General features: G+C 37.5%; 1 protein-coding gene across 6 annotated transcripts in view; it reads right to left on the reverse strand.

The window, feature by feature from the left end:
• TAF2 (TATA-box binding protein associated factor 2) overlaps positions 1 to 20,716 on the reverse strand; it is a 108,424-nt gene that overhangs the window by 50,868 nt on the left and 36,840 nt on the right. For all 6 annotated transcript variants that reach the window (XM_023224730.1, XM_023224748.2, XM_023224753.2 and 3 more), the window contains 9 exons: positions 18,567 to 18,652; positions 16,542 to 16,677; positions 13,791 to 13,945; positions 13,011 to 13,125; positions 12,555 to 12,664; positions 9,588 to 9,653; positions 7,766 to 8,018; positions 5,419 to 5,559; positions 2,389 to 2,499 (listed from right to left, as the gene is read on the reverse strand). In XM_023224730.1, the coding sequence (XP_023080498.1) occupies positions 2,389 to 2,499; positions 5,419 to 5,559; positions 7,766 to 8,018; positions 9,588 to 9,653; positions 12,555 to 12,664; positions 13,011 to 13,125; positions 13,791 to 13,945; positions 16,542 to 16,677; positions 18,567 to 18,652 (1,173 nt within the window). The remainder of the gene's footprint in view (positions 1 to 2,388; positions 2,500 to 5,418; positions 5,560 to 7,765; positions 8,019 to 9,587; positions 9,654 to 12,554; positions 12,665 to 13,010; positions 13,126 to 13,790; positions 13,946 to 16,541; positions 16,678 to 18,566; positions 18,653 to 20,716) is intronic.

Consider the following 20,716-nt stretch of genomic DNA (forward strand, 5'->3'; position numbering starts at 1 on the left):
AAATCAAATCCCCAAATCAAGCATCAGAGAGTAATTCAAAAAATAATAGTAATTATGTGTTTTAGGTACATTTGAGGGCTTCCTACAAGCAGGCCAACACAATTTAAAGGCTGACTGCAGCTTGTCATGGTGGCTCACACCTGTAATCCCAGCACTTTGGGAGGCCGAGGCAGGCGGATCACTTGAGGTTAGGAGTTCGAGACCAGCCTGGCCAACATGGTGAAACTTCATCTCTACTAAAAGTACAACAATTAGCTAGGTGTGGGGGTACATGCCTATAGTCCCCACTACCTGGGAGGCTGAGGCAGGAGAATCGCTTGAACCTGGGAGGTGGAGGTTGCAGTGCGCCGAGATCACGCCAGTGTACTCCAGTCTGGGTGACAGAGCGAGACTCCATCTCAAAAAATAATAATAAATAAGTAAAATAAAAAATAAAGGTTGATTGCTGAAAAAACTTTAACATAATCATGAAATTAAGAACTTTTAAGTGAAATAATGGGAAACATAGCCTGTTATACCATCCATCAGATAAAATTTCCCTGGGAACTACTTAGCCACCTATGTATTGAGTGAAATAAAACACTAGATGACTTATGTTAATTTAATGTTACTAGTTTTAGTTACCAGTTATTAGTTTTATTATTCTAATTTAGTATTAAATTACATGAAAATCTGAGCCATTTGAGCAAAACAATAAGGAAAGAATAAAAAGCACATGCTTCCTAAAATTGGTATGCATAGATGAGCTTACTACTCATTAAAAAAGGTTGGACTATCATGACAAAGGCAACTAAAAGATAACCTGGGACTCCTATGTCCCTAATATGCCTTATTCTGGGAGAGACCAATGACCATAAACCCTATCAGAGATGAAGTCAACAGTATTAAACAGTGCCAAGAAAAAATGAGTTAACATATTCTTTTAAAATGTTAATTTTTAAAGGAGTCTTTAAGCTTAAAATTATTTGAAAGTTAAAGAGGCAATACTGTTTTCCTGATTTTCATTAAAATAGTCATCTTTTAATAAACATGCCTGTGACTTTTTTTTTTTTACTGTTGTAATGTTTTATTAAAAGTTTCATCAATTTGACTTATCCTAACACTTACTTGTGTCTTCGTACGTGCTGCTCCTTCTGCTAGAACAATCTTCCTAGACTGGTCCTACTCAAACTCTTGGAAAATCCTACTTATCTTTATGACTCGGTTTGAGGGTCACTACTTCCATACTAAACTTCCCTGAGTCTCTCTCTACATCCTTCGAAGTAGACACTATATCTGACCCTCTCTCTGTATATGTGGCTTCCAGGTCCATGGATTCTGCATCTGTGAATTCCACCAACTTCAGATCAAAAATATTTGGGGGAAGAAAAAGGAAGGCTGTGTCTGCACTGGACACATATGGACTTTTTTCCTTGCCATTCTTTTCTAAACAGTACAGTATTAACAATGATATATATGGCATTTACATTGTATTAGGTATTACAAGTAATCTAGAGATTATTTAAAAGTATATGAAAGAATGTGAATAGGTTATATGCAAATATTTATATAAAGGACTTCAACATTTGTAGATTTTGGTATCCAAAAAGGGGGTCCTGGAACCAATCCTCCATGGATATTGAGAGAGGACTACACCTTGCAGTCCCCTAGGGAATCATCTATGCTTCCATTGGATCAATTATCACATGTGACTGCTAACTGTTTACTTGTCTGATTTCCCTATCAGGTTGTGTCCTTGATGGTGTAAAATCAGACTAATATAGAGCAGTTGTTTAATGAATAAATAAAGTTCATTAAGACATCAACCATCTTTTCATTCCAGCTAACACGGGACACTCTCTAGCATAGCATATATTCTTAAAAACATTTGCTGATTGTTGGACTGTTAAAAAGTAGGATGAAATAATTTTTGAAGCATGACATCCAATTGCTATTTGCTAAATAAATCAATAAAGACATAATGGTAAAGAAAAGAAAAAAGAAAAAGGTCAAATGAATCAAGCAACAAGTTAATCCCAATCGAGAACTCTTTTAGGTATCATTAGGTGAACAACAACAAAAATGTATATAAATAAAATTGTATTGTCAGGTTTTACCAAGTTTTAGCTGGCTACCCCAAATTTGATGCACTACTCCTCTCCACACTACAAGACGTCTGAAGAACATTTAAAAACTAATCTTGTTTTTTATCCACTGGTTATTCTAATAAATCGTGTTTACATGCCTCTGTCTCTAGAAATTCCAAGTACTATGGACTCAACGATGATTTTTATAGACTATTTATTCAGAAACAAATACCATTGGGTAGTTTTGTAATATTAAGAAAATTACCTTGCCTTTCTAAGAAAACTGTTGCAGAAGATAAAAAATAAAATAAAAGTACCTCACCTTATTTTTCCTGTTGTCATTGTACTTGATTAAGTCTAAAATAAATGTTAAGACTTCTTTAGGACAAAGATTATGAACATCTCTTAATAAAGCCATTGCAACTGGCATAGTCTACAAAAGAAAAAAAAAGAACTTTTAAAAGCACATAACCTAACTTTTTGTTACTACAATTCATTGAACTATAAGTAGAAAAGAGTTACTCTTGGGCTGACCCAGATATCTAGACGGAGCCTAACACCTCCACATCCCAACCCCTCCCACTGACAACACATCTCAAAGCATTCTAACATAAGAGAAGAGCTGGGCAGGAAACTAAGGGAAGAGTTGCATGACTGCACATCACTCTGTAGGCTATGTGCCTTGGTCCTCATTTGCTGGAGGAAATATGTGTGATGTAAATTATATAAATTCGCTTCTATGTGATACAGTGGAAAAGGCATAGATTTTAGAACTACTTCTGTGTAATACAGTGGAAAAGGTACAGATTTCAGCATTAGACGGACCATTATTCAACAACTAAACTCTACTACCTTCTGTGCTAGGTGTCTTTAGCTAGTTGCCTACTGAGTAGGAGCCTCATTTCCTCACAACCATTTTCAGGATTAAACGACATAAGTAGGTGGAGCCACTTAGTCTGAGAACAAATTGATTCTCCCAACACCTAATCCTCAGGAACACCCAATCCTCAACCTAAGGAAAAAATGATAAATCATCTGAAATACAGCCTAATTTTTCTCTTTCCAAATTTCCACAGGCAACATTTTTAAGAAAGTAGAAACATGACTTACACACACTGGTTAACTCGATCAGTAAAACAAACCTAACTAAATTCTAGGCAGGACTACAGATGAACAGACATCTTAGTCTTTAGCACATGGGGAGCTATGGACTAACCCCTCTTCTTACTCAAAATAATTATTCCTCTAAAATGGAGGTCAGAAAGGAGAATGGCTCATTTTATTGCTTGAAGAAGCAGAGATAACAAGAGCAACAATACTCAGTGTTAGTACTATAGGAACAACTGAGGGAGAGGCTCTTTTCCATAGAAATACCTGTCTTATGCCTTTTCTGCCCTTTGAGACTCAAGTTTCATTTAGGCACCAATCTCTCTCTCTCTCCTGTCCACTAGAAGTATTATCAGAAAGGTGAATTGGAACAAAAACATTGACTTTCCAATTTTTCTGACAGTAGCTAACAGGAAAAACTACATTTTATAATACAACCTAACACACACACACATACACACACACACACACTTTAGATGCAATATATACAAATTTAAAAGTAAACCCCAAATGGCTTATACTGAATACTACCTATTCTGTTTTATTAAATAAAAAAAAAAAAAACTGCACTGATTTCATGATCCCTTCACTAACGGTTCATAACTCCAGATTGAAACATTGACCTAAGCTACATGAAAGCACAGTGGCATCATGAGACAAATATAAGGTGGACACAGAAATCAACTTGCTTCTATACCATAAATTCGTGAAATGGTAATGCAGAGCAGTTCTTAAAAATAAAATAACAGGATGCCACAGACTTCTTCGATCACACCATTATTACCTTTCCCAAAACCTGGATCATCCTGGATCTGTCCTGCTGATTAGATTTACTATAAATACATCCTGGCTTCCACTCTCAAAAGGCACCCCAATGCTGCCGTGCAATCTACTTCTTTTTCATCATAAATACATTTCAACTTGCCTAACATTCCCCTCAACATCTATCTTTTCACTTGTTTTTAATCTACATTCCACCTGCCTCAAAAAAAGGAATGTTATCTTTTCTAAAATTTACTTCCTTACTGTGCCCCATCCTCTAACACTACCAGAACTTGCTCAACCTTCTCTATTTACTTTCTCCACTTGACTATTCCATCTCTCCCTCTCCACTGGCTCTTTTCCCTGTGTCACACATGCGTCAAGTTTGTTCTTCCTCTATACAAAACAAACTCAAAAAGTCCTTTTCTCAACCTTGCTTCATCCTCAACATAGCATCCTTTCTTACATCTTTGACTAAAATCATGAAAGAATAGGCTTCATTAGTTCTCTCCAACTTCACTCCTCCTTTCTAGTTCAATCTAGTTAATCTGATCTCTGCCTTCATTATTATGAAATTACTAAAAAAACTCTATGTGTGATATCCAAATAGCCCAAATGCTGACCATCCTGTCATTCCCATATCCTTTCCTAAAACAATGATTCTAACTAGACCACAGCATGCCACCACTTTCTAAAAATTCCACTTATAGAAAACTTAATGTAAGTGTAGTATAAAACACTTTACATACTTGATCCTAATTCTAAAAAAGATAAATTTTAAACTGAGGTGTAGAAGGTTAAGAAACTTGTACATGTGCAAACTGCTAGTGAGTAGTGGACTGGGACTAACACTAGAGCTCCATGCTGTGCTGTCTCTGACTCAGATGTGCTGCCCTCATTCTAGGACTGCCAACAGAAGGGCCTACTCACTTCTCCATCCCTCAGGTAACCAACCAAAAAGGCAAATTAAACATTTCTGTCCACTTTAATATTAATGTCGCCAATGAGTCACTTGCACACAGATCACAAAATCAATAATCACTTAATCAGTTTGGAAAAAAGTTTAAAAGTAAAAAAAAGAGGCCGGGTGCAGTGGCTCATGTGTGTAATCCCAGCACTTCGGGAGGCCAAGGCAGGCAGATCATGAGGTCAGGAGATCGAGTCCATCCTGGCTAACACGGTAAAACCCAGTCTCTACTAAAAATACAAAAAATTAGCCGGGTGTAGTGGCGGGCACCTGTAGTCCCAGCTATTCAGGAGGCTGAGGCAGGAGAATGGCGTGAACCTGGGAAGTGGAGCTTGCAGTGAGCCAAGATCACGCCACTGCACTCCAGCCTGGGCCACAGAGCGAGACTCTGTCTCAAAAAAAAAAAAAAAAAAAAAGAATAGAGGCAAAGAAAGCAAATACATCTATTATTTGAACAGTCTCCAACTTAAACTGAGATATATAAAAACCATGAGAAAATTAGAAAGTAAACTGTACCTTCTGTAGAAAATAACTTTGAAAACTCATAAAGTTGTTTGTTTTCACAATGTTTGGACAACTTTTACAACAAAACATCCTAGTAAAGAGTGACTTCATGGCTGGTGGTCCTGTCCATGTGCTCACCATTGAATTTGCAATCTGCAAATAATTAGAAAACAAAGTAATTTCCATTACCAATGCAAATATACTTTTAAATAAAACAGCTTCTTAAAAGTTATCAATACTATAACTGCATTGGTTTTTCAACAACTTCACTTCTCAGAAATTTGTAACAATTTAGCATTTTATCACCATTTCCAAGAAACTATACAAACTCACCCTGCAAAAAAATTCTTTTTCCAGTCAGGCATGGTGGCTCAGGCCTGTAATCCCAGCACTTTGGGAAGCCGAGGAGGGTGAATCACCTGAGGTCAGGAGTTCAAGACCAGCCTGGCCAACACGGTGAAACCGTCTCTACAAAAATACAAAAAAAAACTAGCTGGCATGATGGCGGGTGCCTGTAATCCCAGCTACTTGGGAGGCTGATGTGGGACAACTGCTTCATTCAGGAGGGGGAGGTCGCAGTGAGTCAAGATGGCACCATCACGCTCCACCCTGGGTGACAGACTCCGTCTCCAAAAAAAAAAAATTATTTTTCCTTTTTTTTGAGATGGAGTCTTGTTCTATCGTCCAGGCTAAAGCGCAGTTGGTGTGATCACGGTTCACTGCAACCGCTGTGTCCCGGGCTTTCCTGAGCTCCAGAGATTCTCCTTCCTCAGCCTCCTGAGTAGCTGGGACGACAGGTGCACACAACCACACCTGGCTAATTTTTGTATTTTTGGTAGAGATGGGGTTTCACCATGTTGGCCAGCCTGGTCTTGAACTATTGACCTCAAGTGATCCGCTTGCCTCGGACTCCCAAAGTGTTAGAATTACAGGCGTGAGCCACTGCACTCGGCCAAAATAATTCTTACGTGTACTTATAATTATTTTCTACAAGTTAATTTCTAAATGGCAGTATTAACTTTTAGAAAAATATGTATGCAAAAGACTTATATTTTGAATAGTCTGTCTTTATTCATTTAGACAGATATAATTCTAATATTTTAACCTCATCAGATAGAAACATCATCATGAATTTTAAATAAGGTTTTTCAATCTATCCTAACTGAACAAGAAGCCAAATGCAGTGCTACTATTTAAGCCTGCAAGCATGCTTTACAAAAGCATTATCTTGCTTTACCCTATGTTTTGCTATTGATATTTTTAGGGTATATAAAAATCATGCCCGAAAAAAATGAAATTATGATTAAACAACATATTCTACAATTTTATAGACCTGCTAAGATTTTAGCATACAGGGATCACAAAGATCTTTATAGAAACAATGAAATTATATTCTCTGCAGATGGTTTTATCAAAGAAAATAATTGCTTTCTCTCACATATCTGAGAACATAGGAATTAAACTACTCACTTATTATCATTAAAAATAAATCAAAACCATTATTAACTTGTTGAAATATCGGACAAATGGATTTAACAGTAAGGAAGGCAAGAGTTACTAAATGGAAAATGAACCTACTATCAAGTTTTTAAAAAATACCTGGAAAGCTATTCCTGGCCAAAATTTAGCCTGCATTTTTCTGGTTTCCATTTGTTCTACCTTCAGATAATTTGCATCTAAAGAAACATATTTGGTTTTCTTAATTAACTTTTCTAGAATATTATAGAGTCTACCATTTTAAGTTACTTATCACTAATACCAATTTGTAAACTCAAATCAATGTGAATAATTATTACAGTGGGATAATTTAAGATTAATCAATCAATTGAGCACAGAGGAACATGGCGGCACATGCCTGTAATCCCAGCTGTGTCGGGGGCTGAGGCAGGAGTATCACTCAAGCCCAAGAGTTTGAGACCATCCTAGGCAACACTGTGAGATCTGTCTTTATTTATAAAAACAAAATACACACACACACACACACACACACACACACACACACAGAGATTTCATGTACTTTAATGTAGAACATCACTCAAACCAAGAAATTGCTCACCAAATATATTCTACGCTTTAAAAATGTGGTTGACAATTCAACAAATGGTGAAAATTCTCTTTGATTTTTAAAATCTCTAACTTTTCATTTTGACAATTATAAAATTATTCTGCATATCTATTTTCAGGTCAAAACATGTTTCTTTCAAAACAGTCCTATTAATTTAAAAGCATTTGGCAAAAGCTTTCAAAGAATCAGCTACCAAGTAAATTTAAAGACTAGGTGAATTTTAATTCATTTTCAGAGATATAAAGAATATATATAACAGTCATCTTATTTCCTTTATGCTATATATAATCTCACCTTCGCAAGACAGAAGCAAGCTGACATTCTTACTCTGTAGAAACACTGCTCTTGTTCTAATATATCAGTGAGTGCAAGCCGAGATGCTGGAGTAGGGAATTTTTCCAAAGCCAAAATGGATTCCTGCTGTGCAACAACATCTCTCTCATACCGGAGCTGATACTGCCACATAAAATCAGCTTGCTCAAATTCTACCTTCCTCAATACTGACATATCTGGGTCTATCCTTATCCACAGCAAAGGGGAATCGGCACTGAAAGAAAATATAATTTTATTTTTAATTTAATTTTTAAACTTATAATCTATATATTTAGAAAATAAATACAAAGCATTTATTAACCAGGTTCCCTTTTAGATGTAGTATTCAAGACTGTCTGGAGTTTTACTGTATTCATTTTTTAAAACTGCACTGACAAATTCCTCATAATGTTTAACATATGTCAACTTTCTCACAATGTCTGATCCATATCTATCTTGCTAAAAAGACAATCAAAAATTAGAAAATATTAATTGTCTTTTACAAAGGATACTGAATCTCTCATTTCTCATCTGAAATTATTTTGGTGATTTTGATTTGTGATTATATGAGGCGAAAAAAAGAATGAGACGAATTTCTTGTTCAGCTGACTTAAAACTTTTAAAAACACTAGACTCATGACTGCCTTTTTCAAACAGCAAGTTCTGAAATCATAATTTGGAGGCATATCACAAATTTATTTTCACATATTTCTGAAAGTAACAAACACTGTTTAAAAAATCTAGTCTGTGTCAACACTTTCATGAAAAAAACACCACCTGTAATATTAATTCAAATTTAGCAAACACTATTGCATGCTTACTACAGGCAAAGTACTTGCTATGAAAAAATCAAAATTAACACTGCTCTCAGCTGGGTACAGTGGCTCATGTCTGTAATCCCAGCACTTTGGGAGGTCGAGGCTGGTGGATCATTTGAGGTCAAGAGTTCAAGGCTAACCTGGCCAACATGGCAAACCCCCAAATCTACTAACAATACAAAAATTAGCCAGGCATGGTGGCATGCAGCCAGGCATGCAGTGGGACTAGATGGTGCCACTGCACTCCAGCCTGGGCAACCAAGCAAGACTCTGCCTCAAAAAAAAAAAAAAAAACTAACACTGATCTTGAAGGGCAAATGAACATAATCTGTATATAAACATTAGTGATAATCTGGCAATCAAGTTAGTAAATAATTACAGAGGTTTTATAAAAAATATACAGGTACAGAATGGGCAAAATCAGAAAGTTTGAGCTGTATCATATTTAAAAATAAAACACTGTCAATCAATAAATATTACCACATAAAGTTTAGAACAGTGGTTTTTAAATTGTTTCGCAAGCATAGGGAGACTTAAGGCACCCCAGACCTTTGTTCTAAGGACAAAGAATCAATATCATCTGGGAGCTCACGAGTAATGCAAACTATCAGGCCTCACTAGTGTAGTACTGGATCAGAAACTGCATTTTGGGAAGGTCCCCAACTGATTCACACGCACGTTATAGTTTGAGCACTGCTCTAGAGGCCACCAAGAGAGAACAAGAAAGCTGCCTAGTCAAAGTTGTGCCCACCCCTCAACCATAATGCATTTCCTCTTAATTTCACCTGGGCCCTGCAGACTTCCTTTTATCTCTTTGATTAGTTATGATTTTACATAAACTGTTTTAACATAGGGTTTCTATTAAATTAAAAAAATTTTAAAGCACTCATCTGGAGGACAGTTACATGCTTTTACAAATGCATAATGAAGTAGACAAATGAGAATGCAGAAAAATTATAACCTTATATTTAAGTTAACTAACTTACTCCATTGCAGAAAGATCCATGTCAACTTCCTCCCCATTCATCAGTGGGATTTTTTTCTTTTTATTCCTACATTTAAGAAAAAGTAGGTTAGAAAATTGTGAGATTTCTAATTCTGAATGGAGATTAACAGCAGCTAAAGTTCAAATAAAGGATTTCACACAACATTGAAAGCTATCCTTAGGAAAAATGGCTATCAAATGTAATAAAATTTAAATAGAACAAAGTCTGTTTATTTAAAAGCTGGTGGGAATCAAGTAAATATCAAATTATTTTCCTGATCAAATGTTGACAAGAAGCATATATATATAATAAAATGTCAACCTAAAACATATATTCCAAGAACTGGTAGCTGCAATTCTGTATAGAAAAGGGGATATATCAATAAAGAAAACTCTTAAATAGAAAAAGGATAAGGCTTGAAATGGGAAACGAATAATTCTGAGTTGTCTGCTGCATATATGCAAAGTTCTGTCCTACATGAATTAACTAATAAAGTATCGTAAGAGTACTGATCATATGTAGAACCAATTAATACGCACAAGATTCAAGATAAGCAAAAACAAAAGCAACTGTTTTTATGTTAACTGGGGAAGGGCAAATAAAAACAGGAACGGAGAAAAGTTTTCCTGTGTTCCTCATACCAGAGAATACTCAAATGACATTCTGTTATTACAGAGAAAAAAACCTGAGACTAGCAATCAAATGTCACCAATTTCCAAGGTGGATAGGACAAAAAGAAATAAGTATCTCACTCTGATTTAAGAATTTTCTCAGAATAAGAGAAATTTAAGAATTTTCTCAGAATAAGAATGACTGTAAGAAGATTTCAGAATCAAGTTCTTTAAAGGACTTCAAAGTCAACAGACACTCTCATCTATCTGAGTGAACTAAGCACAGTCATGAGCATAACACTTCTGTTCCTGAAAGTTCATATTTCTCCAGCAAAGTACAGAGATGTTCTCATCTCTCACTATTCACAGTACATACTAATTGTTGTGCCAAATAAGTGGTAAATGAAAAATATATTAAAGAAAAGTGGGAATTTGCCTTTGAAATACATCGAGAATATTCTGAAGGGGCATGATGATATAGAGAAAAAAGAAGAAAAGACACAGCAAGACGCAGAGGCTTTTCATGACATATTGAGCTCTTTCCCTTCAATCACCATTTTTCTAATATTTCCTGTAGGTATTAATCCAACAAGACTAGTAAGAATGAACCTATTTGTCTTGAATTTTTTTCTAGTACCAAAAACTCGAACTTCCATTCTCGCCCCTCGGCCTCTACCTTCCAACAAAATGAGGATTCTTAAAGCTAAATGTTAAAAAATTGTTATTTAATTCTAAAGATAAAAATGTCATCAAGAAGGCAAGCAAACAAAGAATGTTTGGTAATACAAACTGGAAGTAAAATGAGGAAAAAAAGATATCTGAGAGCATGTTCTCTACCTAAAAAAGTAGGTATACATAGGCTGGGCATGGTGGCTCATGCCCGTAATCCCAGCACTTTGGGAGGCCGAGGTGGGCGGATCATCTGAGGTGAGGAGTTCGAGACCAGCTTGGTTAACATGGTGAAACCCCGTCTCTACTAAAAATACAAAAAGTAGCAGGGGGTGGTGGCAGGTGCCTGTAATCCCTGCTACTCAGGAGGCTGATGCAGGAGAATTGCTTGAACCAGGAGGCGGAGATTGCAATGAGCTGAGATCACGCCACTGCACTCCAGCCTGGGTGGCAGAGCAAGACTCTGTCTAAAAAAATTAGGTATACCTAAAACCACAAAAACCCCAGAAGAAAACCTAGGTAATACCATTCAGGACACAGGCATGCGCAAAGGCTTTATGACTAAAACACCAAAAGCATTGGCAACAAAAGTCAAAATTGACAAATGGGATCTAATGAAACTAAAGAGCTTCTGCATAGGTAAAGAAGCTACCATTAGAGTGAACAGGAAACCTACAGAATGGGAGAACATTTTTGCAATCTATCCATCTGACAAAGGGCTAATACCCAGAATCTACAAGAAACTTAAACAAACTTACAAGAAAAAAACCAACCCCATCAAAAGTGGGTTAAGGATACAAACAGACACTTCTCAAAAGAAGACATTTATGTGGCAACAAACATGAAAAAAAGCTCATCATCACTGGTCATTAGAGAAATGCAACTCAAAACCACAACGAAATACCATCTCACGCCAGTCAGAATGGCCATCATTAAAAAGTCAGGAAACAGCAGATGCTAGAGAGGATGTGGAGAAATAGGAATGTTTTTACACTGTTGGTGGAAGTGTAAATTAGTTCAACCATTGTGGAAGACAGTGTGGCAATTCCTCAAGGATCTAGAACCATTTGACCCAGAAATCCCATTACTGGGTATTACCCAAAGGATTATAAATCATTCTCCTATAAAGACATATGGACACATGTTTATTGCAGCACTGTTCACAATAGCAAAGACTGGGAACCAACCCAAATGCCCATCAATGATAAACTGGATAAAGAAAACGTGGCACATATACACCATAGAATACTATGCAGCCATAAAAAAGAATGAGTTCATGTCCTTTGCAGGGACATGGATGAAGCTGGAAACCATCATTCTCAGCAAACACACACAGGAACAGAAAACCAAACACCACATGTTCTCACTCATAAGTGGGAGTTGAACAATGAGAACACATGGACACAGGCAGCAGAACATCACACACCAGGGCCTGTTGGGAGGTCGGGGTCTAGGAGAGGAATAGCATTAGGAGATATACCTAATGCAGATGATGGGTTGATGGGTGCAGCAAACCACCATGGCACATGTATACCTATGAAACAAACCTGCACGTTCTGTACATGTATCCCACAACTTAAAGTATAATTTTTAAAAATTAGGTATACAACAGAATTTTTATTTTGGCATTTTAGTCTGTGAGATTTGTAGTTTACCCTTCAATTTATGGTTATTATGTAATGCCTACCTTCTACTTTTGGAATGGCAAGGTATATCATGTTTAAGGCTGTTTTCTTCAATTTGCAGTGTATGATTGAAGGATCCATCTAACTCCTGCACTGTCACTTTAAGTGGTCCCTTTTTAAAGAAACAACACACTGTTCAGAGATGTGATTTTAAAAATACCAATATGTATGCTTGTGTGTACAGAGAAAAATAAATCAAGATATAAAACGATATTACACAAAATGAGTATCTGGAGACCTAGATAGGCAATTGGTGCCAAAGAGGGCAACTGGAAGATTCTGAGTCCCCTGATATCTCTGTACCTCCTCTTCCCTTCTTTGACAAAGCGAATGTTTTCACAATTTATCCTCTGCAAACAAAATCTCATTAATTTCTAAGTAGTAACCCATCCCTAAGTCCCTCTTCTATTGAAACTGAGGAGATAGCAGTACGAAGGCCATTTTGGAAAAACACTTACCACATATTTCTGAGTTCCAGGAGATGTATAGTCCTGTTTTATTTCCAATTCCAAGACATTTCGTTTTCTATTAAATGCAAAACTTCCATAAAATTTTACCACTCCACTCTGATCTCTGAAGAATTGTAAAGGAAATTTTACATACGAAAATGAATATGTACTCAACAAAATAAATTATCCATCTCGGTATTATTAATTTTCAAGTGCATTCCCACTAGTTCAAAGTTTGAGAGCGTACTCTACTGTAAATCAGGTCACAAAGTATTCAAAGTGCTTGTGAAAAAAGCTTTCCCAGATTTAAATAGAATTTCTGAAACACTGACAAATTTGTGTTTTGAAAGAAGCAGAACCATTATACAAGGTTATTAATATAATAAAGTGAAAATTCCAAGATACCACTCAAATTGTGCCAACCCCTAACTACGTCCACAAGTCACCAAACTACTGCACCTCACAAGTAATCCTACAGGCCTCTCTGGTAGATTACTTACCTATCCTACCATCAAACCAGTTTTTTTACTCACATATTCTTTACTCACTAGAAAGTACTTTAAAATATGCCAAACTTTACAAATATAAACATACGTGTGTGGACCTTAATGTCTAGTAGGAATCTCAGATGAAACAATTCACAGTTCATCATTATTTCTACCACTGTTTAGAAATATAAACAGTTCATACTTCCTTTAGTCCCCCTCAAACCTCTCTTCTTCCATCTTCCCCTTGCACTTATACCTTATTCCCTTCCCCACTTTGTTGAACTGCTATTGAAAAGGATACACCCACTGCTTTATTAATGGCTGAATATCTTTGCCAGAGACATTTGAAATGGATTTCAAAAACCCAGATGTGGAAACCAACATCTGACTCCACATATGTGACTGGAACTTCTGAGATGAAGCAGTACTCGCCAGACTTAGCAGTTTATTGAAAACCTGTAAGGATAAAATCATTTAATAAGTTCATATAACAGATTCTTTTCAATTATATAGAATACTCACTTTGCACTGTAACTTTATTATAGTCAATTATAGGAGACAATAATTTCACTATTTATTACATAGATTATTCTAAAGACTACCAGCAACAGAAATATGCAAAGATATAAGCAGCCAGAAAACAAAACCATTCTTCATATAAACATTATTGAATGTTAATGATATACTGCATAATACTGTTCATTAAGAATTACAGTAAGAATAATATATAATACTGCGGGCGGCAAGTCACCCAGGTGCCAAGGCAAGAGACCAAGGGCACAAGCTGTTCCAGTATAATAAAGAAAACAGATAAAATAAGAATAGTTATATTAGATATAGATCATAGATACGATTATATAGGAATATCATTAATCATTAGTTTGTAGCAATTACTCTTTATTCCAATATTTTAATATCCTTGCTCTACAATTATAACCTAGGAAAAACCAGGCCATACAGAGACAGGAGCTGAAGAGGCACAGTGAGAAGCGACCAGAAGACACGCCCGGACAGGGCCAATAGAGAGCTCCTTGATCTAGCGGTAACACCAGTGTCTGGGAAGACACCCACTACCAAGCGGACCATGGTCTAGCAGTGGTGTCAGTGCCAAGGAAAAGCACCCGCTACTTAGCAGACTGGGGAAAGGGAGTCTCCCTTTCCCCGGGGGAGTTTAGAGAAGACTCTGCTCCACCACCTCTTGTGGAGGGCCTTGACATCCGTCAGGCCCGCCTGCAGTTATCCAGAGGCCTAACCGTCTCCCTGTGATGCTGTGCTTCAGCAGTCATGCTCCTGTTTCACTTTCATGTTCCACTGCGTACACCTGGCTCCGCCCACCTGGCTCCACCCTCTAGAGAGCAGTAGCAAAATTAGTGAAAGTATTAAAGTCTCTGACTTTTCTGAAAAGAGCATAGAAGAAATAATGATGTAAGCTGTCCTCTCTCTCTCCACCTGGGCTACCTAACAGGGAAGGGACCCCTGTCTGGTGGACATGTGACTCACGTGACCTTATCAATCACTGGAGATGACTCACACTCTTTACCCTGCCCCTTTTGCTTTGTATCCAACAAATAACAGCACAGCCAGGCATTCGGGGCCACTACTGATCTCTGCGTCTTGGTGGTAGTGGTCTCTCGGGCCCAGCTGTCTTTTATCTCTTGGTCTTGTATCTTTATTTCTATGATCTCTCGTCTCTGCACACGGGCAGAAAAACCCACCAACCCTGTGGGGCTGGTCCCTATGTAATACCTATAATTTATTGTATTATGAGTTTACACAGAAGCTAGAAATTAAGAAGTTAATGATACTCATCAGGATTTATACCACTCCAAAGCCTGAGTGGCTCTTTACGGATCATCTCTCATTTAATGTTTCTGTTCTTCATTCTAAAGGCTGGGTGTGGTGGCTCATGCCTGTAATCCCAGCACTTCGACAGACCAAAGCAAGTGGGTAGCTTGAGCCCAGGAGTTTGAAACGAGACTGGGCAACATGGTGAAACTCCATCTCTACAAACAATACAAAAATTAGCCAGGGGTGATGGGGCATGCTTATAGTCCCAGCAACTCAGGAGGCTGAGAAAGATGAGAGGATCCCTTGAGCCTGGGAGGTCAAGGCTGCAGTGGGCCGTGACTGCACCACTGCACTCCAGCCTGGGCGACAGAGAAGACCCTATCTCAAAAAACAAACAAAACAAAACAAAACAAAGGCAAGGTGAAAGACAGAAAGATTAAAGAAACTGAACTTTACAGCAAACTTAAAATGCTTTAAAAAAATTATTTTTTACCTGCCTCTAAGAATGTTATCAATGAAAAAAAAATGGCTGAACATTTGGTTTCCACTCTCAACTACTAAATCACAACTATTTACACTGAAACTTGCTTAAAATACATGGCAAAATTTAGCAATAGCAAAAATAAACATCTTTTATATTGGTTTACGTTTTTCTATTGAAAACAGTTTAAAGTGGTATTTCATCCTTAATATAATGCAGAACACAAATTCATATGTATAGAAATGTTTTACTTTCATCCCCACAATTGTAATTTTTTTTTTTCTCTTGAGACAGAGTCTCGCTCTGTCGCCCAGGCTGGTATGAAGTGGCACAGTCATAGCTCACTGCAGCTTCAACCTCCTGGACTCAAGCAATCCTCCTGCCTCCACCTCCCAAGGTGGGACTACAGAATCATGCCACTATGCCTGACTTTGTAATACAAATTTTTTTTAGATGGGGTCTTATTATATTGCCCAGGCTAGTCTCGAACACCTGGCCTCAAGCAATCATCCCACCTCAGCCTCCCAAAGTGCTGGGATTATAGGCATGAGATGCCATGCCCGACCACTACATTCTATCTTCATCAAAATCATGTGCTAAGTTGTCCTGGTATTGATATCCATTCTACATCTGAGGAAATGCAAATATAAAGCACAGGTTACTTAGCGGGCAAACAAAACTATAAATCCAGATGTCCTAACTCCTATTCTACAGAAACATATTCAGGTTGCACACATACAGATATTTATTTACCATTGTTAAGTTCTTAACTTTAATACTTACCTGTAGCATAAATTCCATACTGATCCTATTTTCAATCAATCTCATCACAAGGTGGGCTTTACACTGAAACATAGTGTAGTATTCCCAGGACAGTGTATGTGGATGCTTTATTGAAAAGTGTAGATGGGAAGCTGGACTAAAAAAAAATAAACACATTTACCTAATATAGCAAATTTGACTATTAATAAACAATAAATTTCATGACCACATCAAGAAAATATCCAAAAAAACCTCATGGGAATATATAAACAATTTCCTTAGTACTAAGAAACATCTAAAAATAAACTTAACTGGAAGAAAATTATGAAGTTTTACTTAAGGACATAAAGGAAAATCTGAATAAAAAGAAACAAATAGCAAGCTCCTAGATGGGAAGATACAATACTGCAAATACCTCCATTCTCCCCAAATTCGTCAATATAATCAATGCAATTCCAATAACTATCCCAACATCGAAGCATGCACAAATGTACGTTAGGGATTGATTATATATATAAAATAAAAACCATTATAAAAGTACTAAAAGAAATGAAGGAAAAAATTTCTCTTTATAATTTTGGAATGGGAAAAACTTTCCTAAGAAAAAATATAAAATCTGGAAGATATAAAGACCACAATGACTATGTAAAAATAAAAATTTTTGACATAATGAAAAGGATCATACATTTAGAGAAAGATAGTCTAGAAAATATTTATGACATACATGAACATTTAAGTTGTTTACAAATTATCACTAGACAAAATAACGCTATGGTAAATATCTTTTTACACATGTGCAAATATTTCTGTATGATAAATGCCCAGAAGAAGAATTTCTTTTTTTGGGGGGAGCAGATAAGAGTCTCACTCTTGTCCCCAGGTCAAAGTGCAGTGGCACAATCTAGGCTCACTGCAACCTCTGCCTCCTGGGTTCAAGTGATTCTCTCGCCTCAGCCTCCCAAGTAGTTGGGACCAGGCACCCGCCACCATGCCTGGCTAATTTTTGTATTTTTTGGTAGAGATGGGGTTTTGCCATGTTGGTCAGGCTGGTGTCAAACTCCTGAACTCTGGTGGTCCACCTGCCCAGCCTCCCAGAGTGCTGGGGTTACAGGCATAAGCCCCCGCGCTGGGCCAGAAGAATTTCTACATGATCACATACCTAGAAGAATTGCTGGATCTAAAAATTACCCATTGTACAATTCTGATTAGTACCACACTAAATTCCCCGTCAGAAACACTGTATTGAACTATACTCTCACAGTGTACGAGTGGTGCTATGGTTTGTTTGAATGATGGTGCCCCCTCCAAAATTCATATTGAAACTTAAACCCCAATGCAACAGTTTTAAGAGGGGTGGCCTTTGGGAGGTGGTTAAGTCATCAGGGATCTACCCTCATGAATGGGATTAGCGCCCTCATAAAAAGGCTCCAGGCTGAAGGGAGTGTTGTCTTGCCCTGCCATCCCTTCCACCTTGTGAGGACACAACATTCTTCCCCACTGGAGGATGCAGCAACTAGGTGCCAACTAGGTGCAGAGAGCAGCCCTCACCAGACACCAATCCTCCCAGTGCCTCAATCTGGAACTTCCCAGCCTTCAGAACAAGAAGTAAATTTCTATTGTTTATATTATGACCCAGTCTGTGGTACTTTGTTATAGTAGCATAAACAAACTATGGCAAGTGGTATCACACATCTCCTTCAAAATGTAGCATATTGGTTAAGGCAGGAGGATTGCTTGAGCCCAAGAGTTTGAGATCAGCCTGTGTAACAATGTGAGACCACACTTAAAAAATAAAAATAAAAAACTTTAATGTGGCATATTAAAACTTAAAATACTTTAATCAATTTGATATTTTAAAAATTATTTTTATATTTTACTTATTACTTCCAACCTTAAGAGCTTTATGAGTCTGTAAGCTTTAGCAAAGGACAGCAATAAGAAAAAGGTTAAATTCTGAGGTACAATGAAATACCATTTAGTTCTTAAATGGAGTAATTTTTATATATAGTCAAGATTTATAATATCATCTCTGAACAATAAACATACTTATCCTTCTCTTTTCCTCCACCAAATATGGGATGTAGTAAAACTCCACCAGTTTTCAGTTCATATGCCACAATTCTGTCTAGCTCCTAAAAAATATATAAAAATAGGAGTCAGTAAAATTTGTAAAGTAACATTTTTTTACATGCCAAATTTTAGAATTAAACTGAATTCTCATTTCCTAAAATCAGAATGTAAATTTCTTAAAATAAGTGAAATGTATTTAAAGAGTAGTTTATGTTCTTATAAATAAAGCAGCCCATGTAGCTGGCAGAATGACAAAAGCCAAAGACTCCCCTACTTTGTGACTTCAGGGCTGGACAGCAGCCTGGCAACTTTTTCTTATGGCTGTTCTCAATCTCTCTGAGCTATCTCCAAGTTTAATTTTTCCTTCTCTGTATTTTGCTTCAAGGAATTCAGGTGAGTAAAAAGGAATGGGAATAAATTATGTCAGGAATCCATCATTTTAAAACTTCTCCAGTCTTCTCTAACATGACATAAATAGAACTTTTAAAAAAAGGGATTTTTTTTTTAAACAGAAAAAAAAAAAGTGCAGGGGGTTGTTTTGTCTTGTTTTGAGACAGGGTTTTACTCTGTCACCCAGGCTGGAGTTCAGTAGCTGACTATGGCTTACTGCAGCCTTGACCACCTTGGCTTAGGCGATCCTCCCACCTCAGCCTTCCAAGAAGCTGGAACCACAGGCACATGCCACCATGCCTGGTTAATTAAAATTTAAAAAAACATAAGTGAAGGTGGGCACAGTGGCTCATACCTGTAATCCATCCCAGCACTTTGGGAGGCTGAGGCAAGTGGATCATGAGGTCAGGAGTTCGAGACCATCCTGGCCAACATGGTAAAACCATGTCTCTACTAAAAACACAAGTAATTAGCCAGGTATGATGGCAGGTGCCTATAATCCCAGCTCTCAGGAGGCTAAGGTGGAAGAATCACTTAAATCCGGAGGCAGAGGTTACAACGAGCCAAGACTGTGCCACTGCACTACAGCCTGGGCAACAAAGTGAGACTCCGTCTCAAAAAAAAAGAAAAGCATAAGTGAAAAAAAGACACTACCACAACTGTGCTGGAATATTGGAGGAACCCGCCCCCAATATTTCAACATAGGTTCTTTCTATTTTCCGTAAACGTCAGCCGGCTGAGAAATAAAGAGAGACAGTATAAAGAGAAGAATTCTACAGCTGGGCCGCCGAGGGTGACATCACATATCAGTAGGACCATGATGCCCACCTGAGTCTCAGACCAGCGAGTTTTTATTAAGGATTTTAAAAGGGGAGGGAGTGTAAGAACAGGGAGTAGGTACAAAGATCACATGCGTCAAAGGGCAAAAGGCTAATAAGGGTCTAACAAAGATCATATGCTTCTGAGGGAAGAGCACAAAAGGCAAAAGCAGAACTACTGATAAGGGTCCAACAAAGATCACAAGGCAAAGGGCAAAAGCAGAACTACTGATAAGGGTCTATGCTCAGCAGTGCATGTATTGTCTTGTAAACATCTTAAATAAGAGAAAACAGGGTCCGAGAGCAGAGAACCAGTCTGACCACAAATTTACCAGGGCGGAATTTTTCCCCACCCTAGTAAGCCTGGGGGTCCTGCAGGAGACCAGGGCATATCCCAGTCCTTATCTCAACCACATAAGACAGACATTCCCAGAGTGGCCATTCATAGACCTCCCCCCAGGAATGCATTCCTTTCCCAGGGTATTAATATTAATATTCCTTGCTACAAAAAGAATTTGGCAGTATCTTCCCTACTTGCATGTCTGTTTATAGGCCCTTTGCAAGAAGAAAAATATGGCTCTTGTTGCCTAACCCCACAGGCAGTCAGACCTCATGGTTGTCTTCCCTTGTTTCCTAAAAAATCGCTGTTATTCTATTCTTTTTCAAAGTGCGCTGATTTCATTTTGTTCAAACACAGGTTTGACAATCAATTTGTACAGTCAACACAATTATTACAGTGGTCCTGAGGTGACGCAGACCCTCAGCTTATGAAGATAACAGGATTAAGAGATTAAAGACAGGCATAAGAAATTATAAAAGTATTATTTGGGAACTGATAAATGTCCATATTAAAATGAAATCTTCACAATTTATATTCCTCTGCTGCAGCTCCAGTCGGTCCCTCCGTTCGGGGTCTCT

This window comes from Piliocolobus tephrosceles, chromosome 7, assembly GCF_002776525.5.
Source record: "Piliocolobus tephrosceles isolate RC106 chromosome 7, ASM277652v3, whole genome shotgun sequence".
Classification (NCBI taxonomy): Eukaryota; Metazoa; Chordata; class Mammalia; order Primates; family Cercopithecidae; genus Piliocolobus; species Piliocolobus tephrosceles.